The sequence below is a fragment of the Ylistrum balloti genome, unplaced genomic scaffold (assembly GCF_031769215.1).
Source record: "Ylistrum balloti isolate Yb309-2 unplaced genomic scaffold, AGI_CSIRO_Ybal_v1 Utg370324, whole genome shotgun sequence".
NCBI lineage: Eukaryota > Metazoa > Mollusca > Bivalvia > Pectinida > Pectinidae > Ylistrum > Ylistrum balloti.
This window is the reverse complement of record NW_026782237.1, coordinates 929,474-949,031: the sequence shown is the minus strand read 5'-3', so window position 1 is coordinate 949,031 and position 19,558 is coordinate 929,474. Positions and strand designations below refer to the sequence as shown.

General features: G+C 35.6%; 1 protein-coding gene across 1 annotated transcript in view; it reads left to right on the top strand.

The window, feature by feature from the left end:
- Positions 1 to 5,945: 5,945 nt before the first annotated feature.
- LOC132553399 (breast cancer type 2 susceptibility protein homolog) overlaps positions 5,946 to 19,558 on the top strand; it is a 35,966-nt gene continuing 22,353 nt past the window's right edge. The window contains exons 1-9 of the mRNA XM_060217646.1: positions 5,946 to 6,072; positions 6,569 to 6,766; positions 8,686 to 8,797; positions 9,460 to 9,599; positions 10,024 to 10,055; positions 10,669 to 11,622; positions 11,674 to 12,526; positions 13,414 to 17,214; positions 18,268 to 19,426. Coding sequence (XP_060073629.1) covers positions 5,946 to 6,072; positions 6,569 to 6,766; positions 8,686 to 8,797; positions 9,460 to 9,599; positions 10,024 to 10,055; positions 10,669 to 11,622; positions 11,674 to 12,526; positions 13,414 to 17,214; positions 18,268 to 19,426 — 7,376 coding nt within the window. The remainder of the gene's footprint in view (positions 6,073 to 6,568; positions 6,767 to 8,685; positions 8,798 to 9,459; positions 9,600 to 10,023; positions 10,056 to 10,668; positions 11,623 to 11,673; positions 12,527 to 13,413; positions 17,215 to 18,267; positions 19,427 to 19,558) is intronic.

Sequence of the window (19,558 nt, the reverse complement as noted above, 5' to 3'; positions counted from 1 at the left end):
CAGTCATTTATTTCATGGTTTGATATGGTCTTTCATTTCCTTTTTTAAAATTTTTTTGCATCTATAACACTCAAACAAACAAGCAGACTTCACAATATACACGTTGGATCTACCATTTCAGCTTTTAGAAATACACTTGTGTACAAGTACACACACAAAGAAAAATGATTTTTGTCAGTGAATAATAATGCCAGTATTCATGTGAGGGTGATCAATGTAATTTACCCACAGGGACCTGAGAATTTAATACGAGGCCCAGGGAAACCTTTCTGTGTTTGTAACATGTTGTTTTGTGGGTTATGTCAACACTGAGTAAATACCAGGTACACAGAATACTAAGCTCTCAAAACATCTAAAGATGTCATAAACATGTCAGGACACATCCAAATACATCTGTAACAAGTTCTCAGGTCCTTGTGTTGTTGCCAGTTTAGTGTACACTTAAACTCTGAAATTAATATTTTGAGGAGAAACAAGGAATGGTGTCACATGTAGCATGGAGGATAGAAGTGAGAGAAAACAAGCAGTCTGAAGGATTCTATCTATCCACGAAATTTTTTTCTTGGGCAACAACACAAGATCAAAATGACAAGAGAAAGTAAAAACCCTTCAGACTCTTGAACAGATTCAAATAAATAAATTTACAAAGCTAACTTAATGAAATCCAACTAATGTAGAATGTAGAATAAGACATCTATAACATATATTCCACGTTCTACATTACTGTGACACTCAGGGGTACAAGATTTTTCATTACTTCCCTTCTACTTGGCACTATACATGGATCATCATCTATTTCATAGGTTTTTTAAATAGCATATCCACATCGCCATTGGTTGGAACTATCTGTCAAGTCATGGTTCCATCAGGATCCATCTGCATCTGTAGTGACGTCGCCAGAACCGTTACAAGTCTCAAGATTTTTTTGTTTAAAGCAGAGACGTCTGTATGTGTCTGTTTAAGTCTTATATTGAACAAGATAACTTTAGATCTGTAGAGCCATTCTTACTCCTCAGATGACAGGAAGAGCCAAGGAGAACCATGAACCGCAACCGTCTGTGGTGTCCATTCCTAAATATGGTTATACTAAGCAACAGACTCGAATGCGGATATCACAGAGCAGGAAACTTAGTGTGGTTAGACTAGAAGTTAGAAATACATTGAAACATGTCTTTTCTCTCTATCGACATTTCCTTTTGTTAATATATTTCACCTATGACGCAAAGAGGATCAGAAGACGTAATAAGGGTATTTTCCGCCTTTTTAGAAATGACCCATGTAAGGTCCGATACTCTGACTAGACTGATGAAGAAAACTGTTCTCTGATAGCTCTGATTACGTTGAATGTGTAAAATACTGAAGGTCACATCGGGTGATGGTTACAAAAATATTCTATTAAATGCTTCAAAAGAATTCTGAAATCGATAATTTGACTTCCAATAATCGACTTCTTTCTCCATCCTTTCGAAAATAGCAACAGAGTTTGAAATATTTTGGACTTTCGATTTCTATCTGCCTTTTGTTAGCTGTATTTGTCGGGCGTCCGTCTGTCCGGTACTAATATGTGTATGGTAATGTTATATTGCTTTTCCTCCGGAATGGATGAGGCAAGAGAGGCTCCACTGGCCAGCAAGCAAGGCGCGGGGGTATATTGGATGGTCTTAAGTCAATATTGAGACACTTAGCAACATCAAGATGGGGGCATCTTTATCCCTAATGATCATTTACAGACAGCGCCTACACCAGCGACTAGTGCATGGTCCAAAGTTGGCCAAAGTAGAAATCTCTACCTGTTGATCGCGACATAAAAGATTGCTGCCATTGTCGCAGTTTTGAAATGATCTACTATTTCTACTTTCCCTGAACAGAAAGTGATATTGTGATAGGGTTTTTTTTAGTTGAGTATATTGATCTCAAAATTTCAGATTTTAGGCAATTTGCGGTGTCCATGATGGTCGTCATAGCAGTCTCGGTGAAAATTCAAGTTGTTACCGCCAAAACTTAAAGTATTGCAACAGGAAGTGGTGTTTGGTGACCATATGGTTCTGAAATGAAGACCCATGTTAGGTCGATAACACGTTTGTAGCATAATTGTTGGAAACAATACTAAATGAATTTGGCAAATGGGGTCTTTTGAAAATCCTAGTCGTATAACGGTAGCCATCTGTAGCACAATACACAGTACAGCCTGGTATCAGAAGGGCTCCTGTTTCGCAAGGAACTTTGTTGGATAAATGAATGTCGGTAGATCTATATCTAGTGGATGTTTAAGTATATACCCTATGGCCTTTATTGGTGTCATACTTGTCACAGCAAGGGTGTTTAGCACGCCCATTAAATTTAAAAATCAATTATGAAATGGAATGTTTATTTATCTATGATCGATTTTTAATTAACAATCGTGTCAAACACCACTGGGCCAAATTTGCCAAGAATGTGAGTACACATGTGGAATTCAGTCATGGTTTGAAATCTTATAGGAATAGACATATGTTAATAATACCCAATACACACCAACAGGCTGGTCTTAGTGCACCATGTGTGTAGGTTATACGAGTTCCGACGAGTCAATAGTGTCCCGCCAAACCCTTGGCTGTACCTACATACACGTTTAAGTTTACCAGATTTAATATTGACCAAAGATATATGGATAAATATTTTATAAAATACCATGTGTAAATTGTGTACGTATGAAAATTATTGTGTGCATTTCGCGGCGGGATAAGTTCATCCACGCACACGCGAAAATGGAGTTAATTTGGGGTTATGTTACGTTTAGGAATAGGTGTGACGAGGAGAGGAAGGAAAGACAATAAAAACGGGTGCAGAAATCTCAAACCATGTGTAGTTACCTTTGATTTCTAGACAGCTCGGCACACACAGGTGAAAACTACACCCGGCTCTTTCTGTGTACATAGACTTCTGACCCAGTGGTCAGTGTTTTAAACTGCGTATATCCGCCTGTCATTGAGTATCTGACCACTATCGACACGTTCTAACAGGACAGGCAATACTTTTATCACTACTGATTCGTGTCATTTAAAATCGTATAATTTAATAGAATATTTAAATCTCCTTTTATCCTCCATAGTATTGTTACGTATATCGAAAACAACCAGGAAATACGCACCGTTATGTTTACTGTGAGCTGCTGGCAAACTGAACACAATAGATCATCGTAGTGTAATTAATCCGGTTTTTTTTTTTTTTGTTATTTTCAGATCAAATGCTTCTTCAAAGTTCACTTTTCATGTATATACTAATTGAAATTAAAGGCCCCTGTTTCATGATTAAATAGAAAACGTTTTCGTTTTATCGGCATGTAAACTAACTAGGCTAGAAAAACTTCGGATTATCACGCAGTGTTTTTTTTTATATATAATATTGATCGTTATAAACAGTAGATTATCATGTGATGTTACTTTACGTGGCTAATTTGGGTGATACGGTCCTGATAATCGATGTATAGGTAAAATCATTACAGTGCCAAACAAGTGATATAGACGTATTAGAAAATCAGATTATTTTCTGATAAATAGAAATACAGGCTGGTGGTTTCATTCCATAGTACTTTGGTTTTTTCCCCTTTTGTGAAAACATCCGTATTCAAACATATTCCATATTACTTTAGGTTTTTTCCCCTTTTGTGAAAACATCCGTATTCAAACATATTCCATATTACTTTAGGTTTTTCCACTTTGTGAAAACATCCGTATTCAAAGCAAAGCAATCAGACAAACAAAAACCAAAACAAACGAGCAAATAAATAAATAAATAAATAAATAAATAAATAAATAAATAAATAAATAAATAAATATTTGTTTTGTTAAAATCCAGTAGGTAACACATACGGTTTGGCACAAAGCTTACATTCCATACCAGTGATTCAACTTTATAATAATATGATACAGAACTTTAACACTTGTTGAAAAAAATTATAATCAACTATATCTGATCAATTTGTTTTCTCGTGAATATGAATGATATGGAAACTTGCTCTGTATAATAGTGGATAACGTCTTTAATTTGGCGATTCATCATTGCATAAAAAAGTAATAATAATAACAAAAATGTAAACGTACTAATTTCTGAAATCTTAAAGAAGTCTGATTAAAAGAATACTTTTTGCTGGTCAAATGAATATGAAAAACATCATAAGGGCATGCCGATAACAATTCAAATTAGTTCTTTAATTATTTCCTGATCAACAACCTGTTGATGTTGTTGATTCAGTACTGCTTTGCTCTCAACATTCATTTAAAAAGAAAACGTATGATTCGGCATATGATTTATAATGATAATTCATTTATTTTTTAAAAAGATTATCAACACGCTCTTGGAGGTGATTATTTAGTGCTACTTTTCGATGAAAACAAACAAAGAAAAACAAAACAAAAACAAAAAAATAACAAAAAAAACATTTGGACCCCGCCGACTCAAGAAAGTAAAATATGTTTGCACTAAAAGATATTATATCAACACAACTACGGTTCTAACTCAAAAAAGAAGATTGAAATAAACATTAAAAAATAATGAGCATATATATGTCTTAAATTTCTGACGATGCTGAGGTTCGATCCACTTTCAACCAAGTGGTGCGTTTCGTATGAATCTTAAATTTCGTGTAATCGAAGGCGCCATTTTTGACTATTTATCAACAAACTAGACACCATCGGTGACGACTGCGAAAATGATTATGCTCCTTAATGCTGGCGGTGATCCAACAAGTAATTACACGATTAACATTGATCAATGATGTTATAACCAGCCACATCTTAACAATATGCATTTAAACTTAATATTTAGTCTTAGACTGTTTATAAAGTCACGATCAGTACGAAAGTGTCAGCTTCTTGATAACTGTGTAGTAAACATGTTTTAATGAACCATGTTGTAAATGCTATATTAGTCTAAGCTTTCACGAAATGAAACATAGAGTAAGGACAAATTTAATACAGATCCAAACATTCGGAGTTATAGAGCTGAATTTTAGTCATTTCGGTATCAAGTTGTTTCGGCACTCAGTGTCGGTACTTGCATAATGGTTTACACAGCTAGAGTGTCATTTCGAGTGAATAGTTTTTCAGTAACGGATGAGCAATATTTATAAATGACAAAACACTTTAAAACCCTAATTCAATATATAAATCAAAACATTTTAAAAAGTGCCGAAAGGACTTATTTTGGAAGTACCGAAACAACCTGGTACCGAAACAACTTGCCCCCATAGAGCTCTATCAACAGTGATGTCCAATTAGCTCTGTTGTGTGCAGGGTGTGAGCAGGTTAGGTAAAACACAGCATATGCGTAATAGTCCTGCATTTGAGGGATAGTTACTACTTAGAATAATCATTCAGTTACTCAAGTGCAGGTTCATTCTGAAATAGAAACACTTGCAACTAAAAATGGCATCATATTTTTGACATAGCCCAGTAACTAATGCATCACTATATTTTTGCACAAAAAGTTGTTGATTAAATTGTCTTGTATTTTTGTAAAAGTAACAAACTTTATCACATCTGTTCTTTGTCAGCAGATTATGGTTGACTAAAAATAGAACATATGTAAATACTCAACTGACTATACACTAATCAACGGAGAACAAAGTCTGATAAATTGTCATTTTATCACAAATTTAGACAACAGAAATGAATATTTCCTGTGCCGTTATATACATGGTCACATTGGCTATTGGTTGTGTTAAACAGATGATGCCATCTGTTACAGATGAACATTACCATTATATGTTTGCACTGATAATGGACAGAGCAATGACTGCAGCCTCTAACAAAATGTTTGCAAATCTTTAAGAAGCAGCTGTTAGATAAATAACAAATTTGTTGATACATGATACAAGTTTACTCAAGATAGTTACTTTAGAATCATTAGTCATTATTTTCTTTATCATTTATATTTGCAGGTGTCACCTCTGATCATTGACTGTGATGAGTGACAGAACCAATGTAGATGTGAAGGCTTGTCCAGAGACACATGAATCATTCAGATTCTGTTTGAAGAAAGACAAAGCTAAGAAAAAGAAATTGAATGTCATCTTATCCAGTGTAGTTAAAGGTTTGTGTCCAGTAATTAGATAAAGAAAAAGATCATTTATGTGCAGCATTAGTAATATGCAAATAATATTTAACTAATCTTGATGAATTAAAGAAATGCAACCAATTACTCAACACCAATATTGCAAAAATGACTAAGAGAGATCAGGAATGACTTAAATATATAACCTTTTCTGATCATAGTAATGATGCTGAACACTACAGGAAGACAAGAATAACTTATCCCGAAGAATTCTGAACTAAAATGATAAATATTCATGCTGTAGAATTCTGAACTCAATTGATATTCATGCTGTAGAATTCTGAACTCAATTGATATTCATGCTGTAGAATTCTGAACTCAATTGATATTCATGCTGTAGAATTCTGAACTCAATCAATTAATGTTCTTTTAAATTCTGGCAATGGATTGTTGGATTCATTGCTGTCAATTATATCAGCTCATTACTCTGGTCTAGTAACCCATGTAAAACGTTTGAACATCAATATACTTAAAGAGCTTGGACCTGGGAATAAAAATTCTGGCAATGGATTGTTGGATTCATTGCTGTCAATTATATCAGCTCATTACTCTGAAAATGCTACTGCAAAGAAAATTCAGCAGAAGAAACAAAAGAAGGAAGAAGTTGATGGTTCATTGTTTACACCGAAGGATAAAATCCATTCTTATCAACTTGGCTCATCTACAAGCTCAAGTAAGCTGATACTGAGGCATTATCCTCTCAGAATTTGTCATTCTTTGCTTCAAAAGTGTCTCCAGTCTGATGAAGAGTTGTAATAAGTTTAAACATATCCCTTTTATGTGTCTGCTGGTTAGAGAATATCTAAGATGTCGATACAAATCAGTCATTTTGGTTCTGTTTACACATACTTTACATGGTGTCCTGATGACCTTAAGAATTCATGAAATATAGAACTATATTGTTGTTTAGGAATTCTAAATAATTTATGTAGAAAAATAGGAAAAACAAATGAATGCCAGTAAAATAAAGACTTAGATCATTATACCCTCAGCTTTCTCTACAGAATGAAGTGAAAATTTAGATAAACTCTATATATAAATTTATTCACTTCATTTTAAAATTTATTTAAAACTGAAGATGTCCTGAAAACTGATGTCCTATTATTTCAATTGTTTGTGTTATTGATTGGAATTCTTTTTTATATGAGCCACTTAAGTTCTGATATGGTGTAACTAACCTCAACGGACAATTTTTTAACAACAACAAAAAAATCCCAACAACACACATTTTCTCAAGTAATAGAATGAAATATGCTTCTTAATTATCTAATGCTGTAATACATCTATATGTGATCACATAAGCAATGGAAAAATGTTAGTCCTCCACAATGATGTGTTTTATCAGCAAGTATTCTAACCTGTGCATATTACTGCACTTTTTGGACCTACTTTCTGCTTGTTTAGAAACTTAAGTATTTGCAAAAGGATGGATAAGGGGAAATAACTTGATTATATGAAATATGTCCAACATTTCAAAGTTTGTAATTATTTGATTCATAATTTTTACATGCAACATATGATGCCTATGAGTACAACGTTCACATTTGTTTACCCATAACAGATTTACCGAGTAGGTGTTAAAATGTTTGTTAATGCTGAATGATAGAATGCAAACTCCAGCATCAATTGATTGGGATTTAGGAATGGGTCATTCAACTATGATATTGCCAGCATGCAGTGGCACAATACAGTGGTACTAACTTTGTATGTGGTCTCCTCTTCACAAAGTTATAACACTCTCTGTGAGAAATGGATAAAGATTATCAGCTTTAAAACACCACTAGTCGACACTCTGCAAACGATAATAATATGAATTAATGTTAAGTCGCTCCTATTTTATTAAAAATTTTTGGCGTTATTAAAATGGTTATACAAACTTTAAAACATCATAGCTAACTGGAAGTACACAATTTTTAACATATATTTAAATATTATAATGTTTTTTATCAGTTTTGAAATGAAAATCCAACAATCTAGTCCCTTTAATAATGTCATATATAATTGTGAATATCTCAATGCATATACAACGAAATTGTGAATCAAATTTTTACCATATTAAAATTTTGAACCTGAAAATTTTATATTTTGACTCATAAGATTTTGATTTGACTCTCATAATTCCAGAGTTGAGAGTTGTGAAATTTTGCAATTTTTATTCTATTGAATGTCATGCATTTAATTTTGTGAGATGTACCATAGGAATTATGGAAGAATATGTTATTTTGTGGTATCTGCTGTCAGTACACTGTTCAGGTCACTATTATCCAGTACTGAAATTTCAGTCTTACCCAAATTTTGTCTTAATTGTAGCAGCTCTTGTTTGATTCTTGACAGTTTTTTTATGCAAGTTTGCAGTATCAGAAGGTCATTATGATGACATCATCTTTTTCTTGTAAAGTTTCAGGTGGTGGTGGTGGTAGGGGGGGGGAGTTTAGTGTATTTTGACTGTAATTCTTTAGTTATTTTCTGGTCATCTATATTAATTTACTACTCATATGAAACCAGTTATATATAGTGTTTTATCAGTAGCACTGATAATAATTTTTTCTACTCTATTTCATTTCAACTACATTGTGACCTAATTTTTTCCAGGTTCAGAATCCTCAGAGAATAAGTTTTATTCCAAAATCCAAAGATTACTGACATCTCAGACTTCAACTCCAAGTCAAACAGCAGGATGGCAAGTACCTGTTTTGGGAGTAAGGTAGGTCCAAAATGTTGGCTTTAAGGGATATAATGATTCAGGTAATAATTCATTAAAATAATCAAACACTACAAGACAAAATAGCTGGCTTCTGTAGGGAAAGGGAAGGAAGTGGGGGTACTGTGGGGATGTGTGTGGGGAGGACATTTCTAGTTGGTGGTGTAGTTTGATATTGATGATTTGTTAACTTAATCTATATCAAGACATTTATAAATCATTATATTGTAGATACTTAATGATTATTTATTGACATCTACGAGCTGGCAGTCATCAGATATAATAAATTATTTAGTTGTACAACATATCCTTGCTTGGTTTTGTGATTACACAACCTGACGGACATAATGATTGTGTAGGTAAATAGTGTGGTATCAGCTGTCCTAGTCATTGTCACAGTAGACTCCATTTCTTTAACAATTACTGATAACATGTGCTCTGATTTTCTGACATATAGCAGATACTGGTGCACTTTTTCTTCAAAGGAACAAAGGATACAAAATATGAGCTCAAATATATAAGTTTGTTTACAATGTCCATTAAAGATTTTGAAATTAAAGCTACATGTTATCAAATTGAATCTGTTCAATTTCCTGATCAGCTATTCTGATATGGGTTAAATTTCGTACTGCTTGATTTTCTGAAACATCTAATTATATGTCCAGTCCGGATGTGGTACCTGGTTCTGCCCCACTTTGCAAACAGATGGATATCAGAAAGAGTCTTGGCATCGATATGAACGACTCCATGTTGTCCTGGACAAGTTCAATGGCAACGCCCACTTTGATGGATTCTACATTCAAAGGTTTGTAACACAAAGATAATTGATACAGGTGTAGGAAGTCTGGTGATGCAATACATATTGAATCTGTGATTTGTACATATAAAAAATATGTCCATTACGATACTTAATTATTGTTTTAGGATGTTTGTTTTGCGTTTACATTATTTTTGGTTTAAACATTGATGTTTATGACTTTAATTGTGACCAAAGAAAAATATTTAGTAAAATTTCAGCCAATTCAAATTCTGTAGACTGAAGTAGATTTAGTAAAAAGTTTTGTACAGTTCTGTTTTAGTCAAAGTCAAATCAAGGGCATAAGATATATATATCACAATTATTTACTAGTTTATTTCAGTAGACTTAGAGTAAACAAAATGTCTATCAATGTATGTAAAACAGAGTGTATTAGATAAGATAATGACAATATTGATCTTGTTTTCCACAGGTTCTCCATCCCCTATGGTTAAACAGCAAAAGGTCAGTTCCTAAGTTGTCTTCATTTTCATGTCCATGGATAATGATATCTTTCAGTGTTTAACTCGGCAACCATAAGGACTTTATTCTATGGTACACCACCCATTCTAGTGTGACATCATATTTTGACTGAAATTCAGGATATAATTTCTTTGGGCCAAAAGTGTAAAATGTTGTGTAAATGAAAGATGAGAATCTTCTATGAGTGGAAGTGATAATGGGATTCACTTTAGAATTCAAGATCAATTATCACCATTTCTCAAACGATCAATTATCACCATTTCTCAAACGATCAATTATCACCATTTCTCAAACGATCAATTATTTATCAAAGGGAAGTATGTTTATAATCCTGCTCATTTAATCACTTTCAGGTCATCTGCAAATTTCAATTTTTGTGCTCTATGAAAGATTTTATGTTAGTTAAACTGTGATAAAAAAACAAAGTCATCATGCATTAATCATAGTTAGAAATGAAAAGGCAAATCATCCATTTACATATTGAACACTTTACAGGTAAACGTTTTATTTTGAGAATTTTGTGTATAAAGACTGGGAAGATAAATGGAAGTTGTTAAATAACATACATGTACAGTGTACTTTATTTTCTGTGCAGGGTTTACCGAGAGTCCTGTTTTCTCCTGGACCATCACAGACAGATGAGGAGTTACATACACTGGATAATACATCAGAGGATAACACAGATGATGATGATGATGATCTGCCTCCTGTTTCTTCTACAACGAAGAAACCTTCAGTAGTCAAATTGGTCTCTCCAGATATAACAGTATTTCAAAACATAAACCATCATGAGATGTTTAACGCAGATTCTGAAATCTCTGAACATTTTTCAGCAGCCAATTCTGAAATCAAATTGAATGCAAAGTTCAAGTCATCTCCAAATTTTGGTAAAAATGCTTTAAAAGAAAGCACCAGTATTGTTACCAGTAATGATGAAGAATACAGCATGCCTTTGTTTTCACAAGATTTATATGTGGATGGTGATGCTGAAGACAGTCAGAAGCAAGTTTATTTGGCAGAAATCAGTACTCAGCATGACCAACCAGGAAATGACATATCCAAAACCACAGGAGAGAGCTTAGAGAAAGGTGTGTCTGAGGCTTTGTCGGACTTTTTTGACCCACCATCAAGTGCAGTTGGTAGAAGAAGATGTGCTCCTAGGAAAGGCAAGAAAAGAAAACTGGTTGATAGTTTAAGTTTAGAAGTATGCAGTGATAATGAATCTAGCATTAATGTAACACAAAGTAAAAAAATGAAAATGGCTTTGTTATCTTGTGAAAATGGAGAAAATTATCGAAACATGGCACAGGTGCAAAACGAAGAAGATGAGAACATAACAGAAAATAAAATCACGATAAAAAATGAATTTACAGAAGAGAATACTTATTCAGCATCTTTAAATAGCTGCCAAAGAAAACACTCCATAAGTCAGGAGGATGGTAGTTCGGGAAACTGTTCTACTCCAATCAATACTCGAAGGACTCTCAAGTCAATCCTCTCTAGCAAGAAAAAGACAACTGAAGGGTCTGAAGTTAAAAGTAACAAAAAAGTAACATTTTGTTTGGAGGAAAAAACATCATTAAAGCGAAATCTTACACAGCTGGATGATGAAGAGTATGTGTCACCAGACATTATCATTCAAACTCTGCCCACTGATGACACAAATTCTGTTGAGGACTTTGAAAGTGATAACGATACTTTTACTCGAAGCATTTCAAAGCAAGATTCAGCATCACATGATTTGACATCAGAAAATGTGTGTATAGACAGATCTCCCAGAAAAGATTTTGACATTGAATTTTGTGATGAACTTTTCTCTCAAGTGTCCCCGAGTGTTTTGAATGAAATGTGTTCTGTTGTCACTTTAGTAGACAAAAGCAGTAAAACACAGAAATCTAACTTAGAAGCCGGCTCAGAAAAAGCTAAACCTGACCTCAAATTAAAGGCTGATGATAAACCTGTTTCTGTGAAAACTGAAGTTATGGAGGATGTTAAAACTGAAGATAAGGAGGATGTGACTTTATCTTTAATGAAAATTAAAGATGAGAATAGGGTGTATACGACTTCACCTTTAATAAAATCTGAAGATGAAAACAAGGTTACGCTTCATGTTGACAAAAAAGAGGACTCATTACAAAGGATTGATCCTGACTATTCAAGACTTAAGTGTTTGAGAGGATCCCTCAGTCTGAAAACAAAGCCCAGAAAGTTTCTGTACCCATCAACAAATCAGATCAGTAAGTCGTGTCCTAAATCTGTTTATGGATTTTCTGAACTGTCAGAGAAAAGCAGAAGATCGACAATGGATACAAGACCTTTGGTTGACAGAGATACACTACAAGGCACTGTGCTTGTCCAAACATCTGCTACTAAATCAGCTTTGGAAGAAAGAAGTGATAAAAGCCAAAAACAGGAATGGCCTGACCTCCACAGAAAATCCCATAAAAATATTGGTAGGTCATAGAGATAGTTTTTATATATTAGCCACATAGAGTCATTGTTGTGTAGCAGCTATGTAATAAAACTGTTACATGCTATATTCATCTTCAAACAAGCCCCCTCTTCTCATATAAAAGTTCAGTATTTAGTTTTTGAAAGGCTTATTTGCAAACTAATTTTTGCTTACTATTTTAAAATTTGAATAGATGATTCTGCAAAAGGGGGCTTATTGTTGGGCAGGGACTTGTTTGTGGATAGATATATTTCGTTATTATTTAAGAATGAAAAAAATTGCATGTGTATATCATGATCTGGTAGGCTGTAATTTGCAGATACATGGTTTTCAAAGCCAAAATGATATTATTAGCTTAAGACTGCCTTTTTCAGTCAGGTGTGATTCATTACACTGTAGTTACAGTGTAGTATGTTGACATGGGCACTAGGAGTCTTGTTCAAGTGATTTTCATTTAAAGCATCAGTTGTTTTATGTCTGTTTCTGAGTGAACACATAAGATTTTGATGTCTTTATGTTGATGAACTGCTATAGGTTTATGAGAATATATCTACTGATGTAATTTTGTTAACTGATTCTACACCATAGTGTAAAACAGACGGTGAAAGTTTGGTCACATGATCAATGTGGTGTTTATCTTGCAATAAGTCCATGCTTGGATTGCAGATTTTAATAATATATGATAAATAAGATATCTGATTGTCCTGTGATAAGTCCACTCCATTACTGTAGGTTAAATATAATGTGTTAAACTCTGGATTTATTCAATTTTACAAGAGAGAATATATTGTACTAATTCCCTTTACACTAAACAAATTTCCATGCAAATTTTAATTATTTGGTATACATCCATTCTTTGAATGATGAAGTAAATTGTTTATTCCACAGGGTTTAAAAGTTTCTCCTCTCTTGCAAACAGTAGAAAGAATGCTTTGGTGACGGACCATTCTGATGTTTGCAATGATGAATATATATCACAACCAGACGTACTGCTCACTAAAGCTGTCCAAGTGGGAAACACAGAAGAAAAACAAAGAAAAGGGCAACCAGAAAATGGTGATGTTCAGTCTTCAGAATGGAAAACACCACTAATACATAAAGTGCTGTCTGATTCTGAAGCTCATGTAAAGAAAGATTCATACAAGTCACAAAGTTCTGAATCTGAAGATACTAAAATCAAAACAGATATTTCTGAGAATAAAAAACAAATAAGCTGTGAATGTGTTAAGACAGAAATGATTCAAAAACAGAAAGATTCAAGCCAGATAATCCTCAATGAAAGTAGAAAACATAAGATCAACCATGTAGAAAGTGAAAGTTCATCACCAAATATGCTGCATCATACAGTTAAGAAAACAACAGATGACAGAAATATCAGCAATCTTGAAAATAGTGATGGAAATCATGAGATACGAGAAGGATCCAAGAGTCTTGCTAAATGTACTGGATTTTCCTCGGCAAGTGGAAAGGCTATGACATTTAGTGAGGAGGGATTACATAAAGCCAAACAATTGTTTATCTGTGTAGAGTCTGATACGGGTATTACAGATGACTCTCTGGAAATGGAGAGATCACTGGAGGACAAAAACATGTTTAGTGTGAAGGAAATTCATAACAAAGACAAGACAAAGCTGCCTAGACGAACATTTACTAATTCTGATGCAGCCATCAGCTGTCAAGGCAAGACTGCGTCAGCTGTCTCAACACAAAACTCAAATATTGCTGGTGTAAATCAACAAGGAGCAAAAGGGTCTGTTCAAGATAGTTGTGTTGATTTAGAAGACATGCCTGAAAATGTTTTGATGTCTGGGAGTTCACCAGAGGTCTCTAAGCTCTCTTCATTCCAAAAAACTTTCGATCATTCAGAAGGATTTCAAACAAGAAGAAATGAAAAACTTTTGAAAAATTCCAAATTGGAAATAGCGATATCTGTGATGAAATTTTCAGAACTACATTCGGATTTGAATGCCAAGAATGTTGCCGGGAATTCAGTTAGTTCTGAGGCAGAATGTAATTCTGGGAACCATGAACAAGAAGATAGAAGTTTTCATACATGTCACACTGATATCATTCATAAAGGATTCACAACTGCTGCTGGAAAACATGTACAACTCAGTGATACAAGTTTAAAGAAGGCAACAGCATTACTTGATGATGTAGACACCAATTATCCACCAACCAGCTGGTCATTTCCAGGGAGCACTGAAGAGGTTAAAGATTCATTGAAAGACATCAGGAAAGTTGTTAAAGATGATGAGTCTATCAAAGAAAATGTCCATCTGACCACAGCTGGAATGGAAAATAGAGTTGATAAAGACTCCTTATCATGTGGAAAAAGTTCAAATGAAAAATCATTCTGTGATTCAGGAAAGTTTAAAAGAGCAGGTATGTCTGGTTGCAAGCCAAAAGTGAGCCAAGTAGGGAGGAAGGGTTCAGATATGGAGGAGAGAAAAACACTAGCTGACAGTACCATAGAGTCATCTGGCAGACATCTGAGATTGATTTCCGATGGTGGAAGTAAGTCTGAGCTGAGGAGCGTTGACCCCGTGAAAAAAAATGCTACACATATTTTGACAGATGATAAAGAAGTTGAAGTTCATCTTTCAACAGAAACTTGTTCTGACGAGGAAATGGTACCAGAGGTGTGTGGTAGACAGAAGGATGATGGTAAATCAGCAGTGGAGTTAAGTACTGTCAGTCAGAAATTTCAACATTTCAGGGATTCAAGTCCGGAAATACCCAAGGCATTATTCATTGAGATGGATAAAGAAATGGACACCGTATCAAAATATGAAGTGATGAATGGAAAGCTTGGATTTACTGATAAAGATGGAGAGAAACACAGAACTATTGATTCTGGTGTGAAAAAGAGTGATTTGCTTGATGCTGATACAAGCAAAGGAATGAAGAGTGGTTTAGAAGACATTAATGAAGTGACAAAAATAAGTACAGCTACTGCTAAGAGGTGGAAACTTAGTGGTTCAAGTTTGATTAAACCAGTATTATTTGTAGGCGACATGGAGAAAACTGTTACACCAAAGGATATATTAGATGGAGACTACAGCGATACTGCTGAGTTAGCAGGCATATCCACCATAAGTGGGTTCGGGGGATTCAGTACTGCTGGAGGAAAAAAGCTAAAACTTAGTTGTTCAAGCTTGAAAAAGGCAATGTCGCTAGTTGCAGATGTTGATGGAGATGTTACAGATTCATCAAAGAGAGACATCGGAGATCCAACAGATAAATCTGATATCAGCATTGCTGGTACTGCAACTGGGAGTAAATCAGAAATATTCAGCAGTGCTGGTGAATTTGGAGGGTTCAGTACTGCTGCTGGAAGGAAGCTGAAACTTAGTGATGCCAGTTTGAGGAAAGCAATGTCTCTAGTTGTTGATGTAGATTCAGCCATGACAGATAATTCAAACCAAATAACAGGAGTCCGTGAATTGGAACGTAGCACTGATCTCATAGCAAATAGAGATAAATTAACAGAGGATAGAAAGGTTAAAGAGCAACGTGGATTCAGCATGGCTGGTGGTTTAAAAGGACGCAACACAACTGGTGAGTTAAAAGAATTCAGCACTGCTGATGGATTAGGAGGATTCAGCACTGCTGATGGATTAGGAGGATTCAGCACTGCTGATGAATTAGGAGGATTCAGCACTGCTGATGGATTAGGAGGATTCAGCACTGCTGATGGATTAGGAGGATTCAGTACTGCTGGTGGAAAGAAACTCAAACTTAGTGATAGCAGTTTGAGAAAAGCAATGTCCATCATATCAAACGTAGATAATACAGACAATGGATCTTTTCATGATCAGTATGAAAAGTCTGGAAGTGACTCCTGCGGATTTCAAACTGCTGGAGGTAAACAAGTACAGATCAGTGAAGCTAGTATTAGTAAAGGTGTGTCTGTGATACGTAAAGTTGACACAGAGGAAGGAATAGAAAATTCTGCATTATTTGGTAACAATAAAGAATCTGTGGAAGGTCAAAATAGAAGAGGAGAACTTGTTCACTTTGAGGAAGGATGTACTTCAACAATGCTAGACATCCTAAATCCTAAAAAAAGGTCAGGATCCACTATAATCAAGGACAAGAGTTTGCAAACAAACATTAATAGGAAAAGTTCCTCACGATTTCCCCCTGGAGCTAACATTCCAAAAGGGTTCCGACCATTTAAACCACCAAAAATCACAAAGAAGCCAAATATAGCAAAGTCAAATGACAGGCAGTGTGTGGATATGTCAAACAAGGTCATAGACAAGACATTAACTGTTATTTCAAAAAGTGATGATGTACCATTTAGTTCATCAGAAGATAAATGTGGAGGTATATCTGGGACAACTACCTTTGATACTGATGCAGGCAAAGACATTTCACATCTGTCCAAGAAAGATGGTGTTGGAATTCAGAAAATAAACCTTGGTGCTATTGATGGATGCTGTAGCAGCGTCCTACAAATATCACAGGAAAACAAAGTTGAACCTCAGAAAGACAGCATTTCCACTGTAGGTAATAGCAGAAACATTTCACCAGAATTTAAGGCACAAAATGCTGATCAGGACATTGATTCATCAATAATGGATGAATTATTTTCAGGGGAGCTTGAATCATCTCAACATTTCAGTCCAGGATCTGGTAAAGTTTTAAGGTCACAGAAATATAGTACAACACCAGAGAACCAAGACCAGGGACTAGGGATACTGCCTTCTTCAATATTAAATACCCGGGAGCAGAGGTCAGATGTACTGCTCTCATTGACATCTGGTAATCAAGACCAGGAGCTGCAGATACTGCCCTCTTCGTCATCTGGTAACCAAGACCAGAGACCAGGGTCACTACAGATGTTAAAACTTGGTAGCCAGGACAAGGGATCAGAGGTACAGCCCTCACTGGAACTTGGTAACCAGGACCAGGGATTGGAGGTACAGACCTCACTGAAACCTGGTAACCAGGACCATGGATCAGAGGTACAGCCCTCACTGGAACCTGGTAACCAGGAGCAGGAACCAGAGGTACAGCCCTCACTGGAACCTGGTAACCAGGAGCAGGAACCAGAGGTACAGACCTCACTGGAACCTGGTAACCAGGAGCAGGAACCAAAGGTACAGCCCTCACTGGAACCTGGTAACCAGGAGCAGGAACCAGAGGTACAGCCCTCACTGGAACCTGGTAACCAGGAGCAGGAACCAAAGGTACAGCCCTCACTGGAACCTGGTAACCAGGAGCAGGGATCAGAGGTACAGACCTCACTGAAACCTGGTAACCAGGACCAGGGATCAGAGGTACAGCCCTCACTGGAACCTTGTAACCAGGAGCAGGAACCAGAGGTACAGCCCTCACTGGAACCTGGTAACCAGGAGCAGGAACCAGAGGTACAGCCTTCATTGAAACCAGGTAACCAAGACCAGGGACCAGAGGTGCAGCACTCATTCAGACTAAACCTTCAGTCCTCTTTATCATCTTGTAACCAGGGACCAGAAGTACTGCCATCTTTATTGCCTGGTAACAAAGATCAGGGACCAGAGGTACTGCCATCTTTATTGCCTGGTAACAAGGATCAGGGACCAGAGGTACTGCCATCTTTATTGCCTGGTAACAAAAACCAGGGACCAGAAGTACTGCCATCTTTATTGCCTGGTAACAAAGATCAGGGACCAGAGGTACCGCCATCTTTATTGCCTGGTAACAAAGATCAGGGACCAGAGGTACTGCCATCTTTATTGCCTGGTAACAAAAATCAGAGACCAGAAGTACTACCTTCAGAAGAATATGAACACTTTCTGGACATGGAGGACATGGTGATGTGTGATAACTCTACAGCACAAGTGAAAACCCAATTACCTGTAAAGCACACTGTTTTCTCAGTCTTTCAAAGTGCATCAGGAAAATGTGTGGGTTTTTCTGAAGAAGCGAATCAACAGGTAAAACAACCTAAAACAATAGGTGTGTCTACTGAAACCACTGAGGAACATTCACAAAAAGAACATTCTAAACAGCAAACTGGTGATACAGGATTCCAAAGTTCCATAAAAACACACTCTGTTTCTAAAGTGGTTGTGTCAAATGAAGAAACAGAAACCGAAGATGTTGACAAAAATGTGGATTCTGAAGGACTTAGGTGTGTAGTAAGTAAAGAATTTACAGCTTCTGATGAACCTTGGAAAACAACCCATTTACCACTGTCGTCAAAATTTACTAATGAGAGTCAAAATACGGAACCAAAAAAGGACTTAATCAAATCATTGAATCAACAAACAGTAGAATTGGGAGGATTTCAAAGTGCCTCAGGTAAAATGGTACACATATCAGAAGACGCATTGATAAAAGCCAGACAAAGTCTCTATAACTGGAGTTCTGAGATCAATGAAGAATCGCTACATGGTGAAACACAAACAGTTAATGAGGGATGTGATGGTCAACAGATATTTCCTGAATTAAAAGGATTTCATAGTGCTTCAGGGAAGAAAATTAGTGTCTCTGATGACGCATTAGTAAAAGCTAGACAGAACATGAGAGAATGGTCCACAGATATAAATAGTTCAACACCTGGAGACAGGAAAGTGGATTCAAAGGGAGATAAATCTAGTGTGACAACAAGTAACAAAGATATTTATGAGGATGTGACTTTTTCTGGTGATAACAGTGATGTAAAAGAGGGAGAATGGACTGTTCCAGAATTTGACAGTTTCCATCACTTCACAGGAAAAACAAAACCTGCTTTTAAAAAAATTGTTAGAGAAGAAGAAAAAGATGTTGGTTCATGTCTACAAAATGATCATTTTTCTCTTCAAGAAGTAATGAATTCTCAATATGACTTTTCTCAGGATGAGTCACACTATGATTCCACAAGAGTTGAAGGTGGTGACTCAATTTCATCAAAAATAGAAATGACAAAGTCTCCTTGTATTTCAGAGACTTGTGATAAAGTTCAAACAGAATCAGGAAAATATACTGACAAATCAGAGAGTACTTTTATCAATGCAAAAATGGATGATGATGATGATGATGATGATGGATGTTCTTTGGC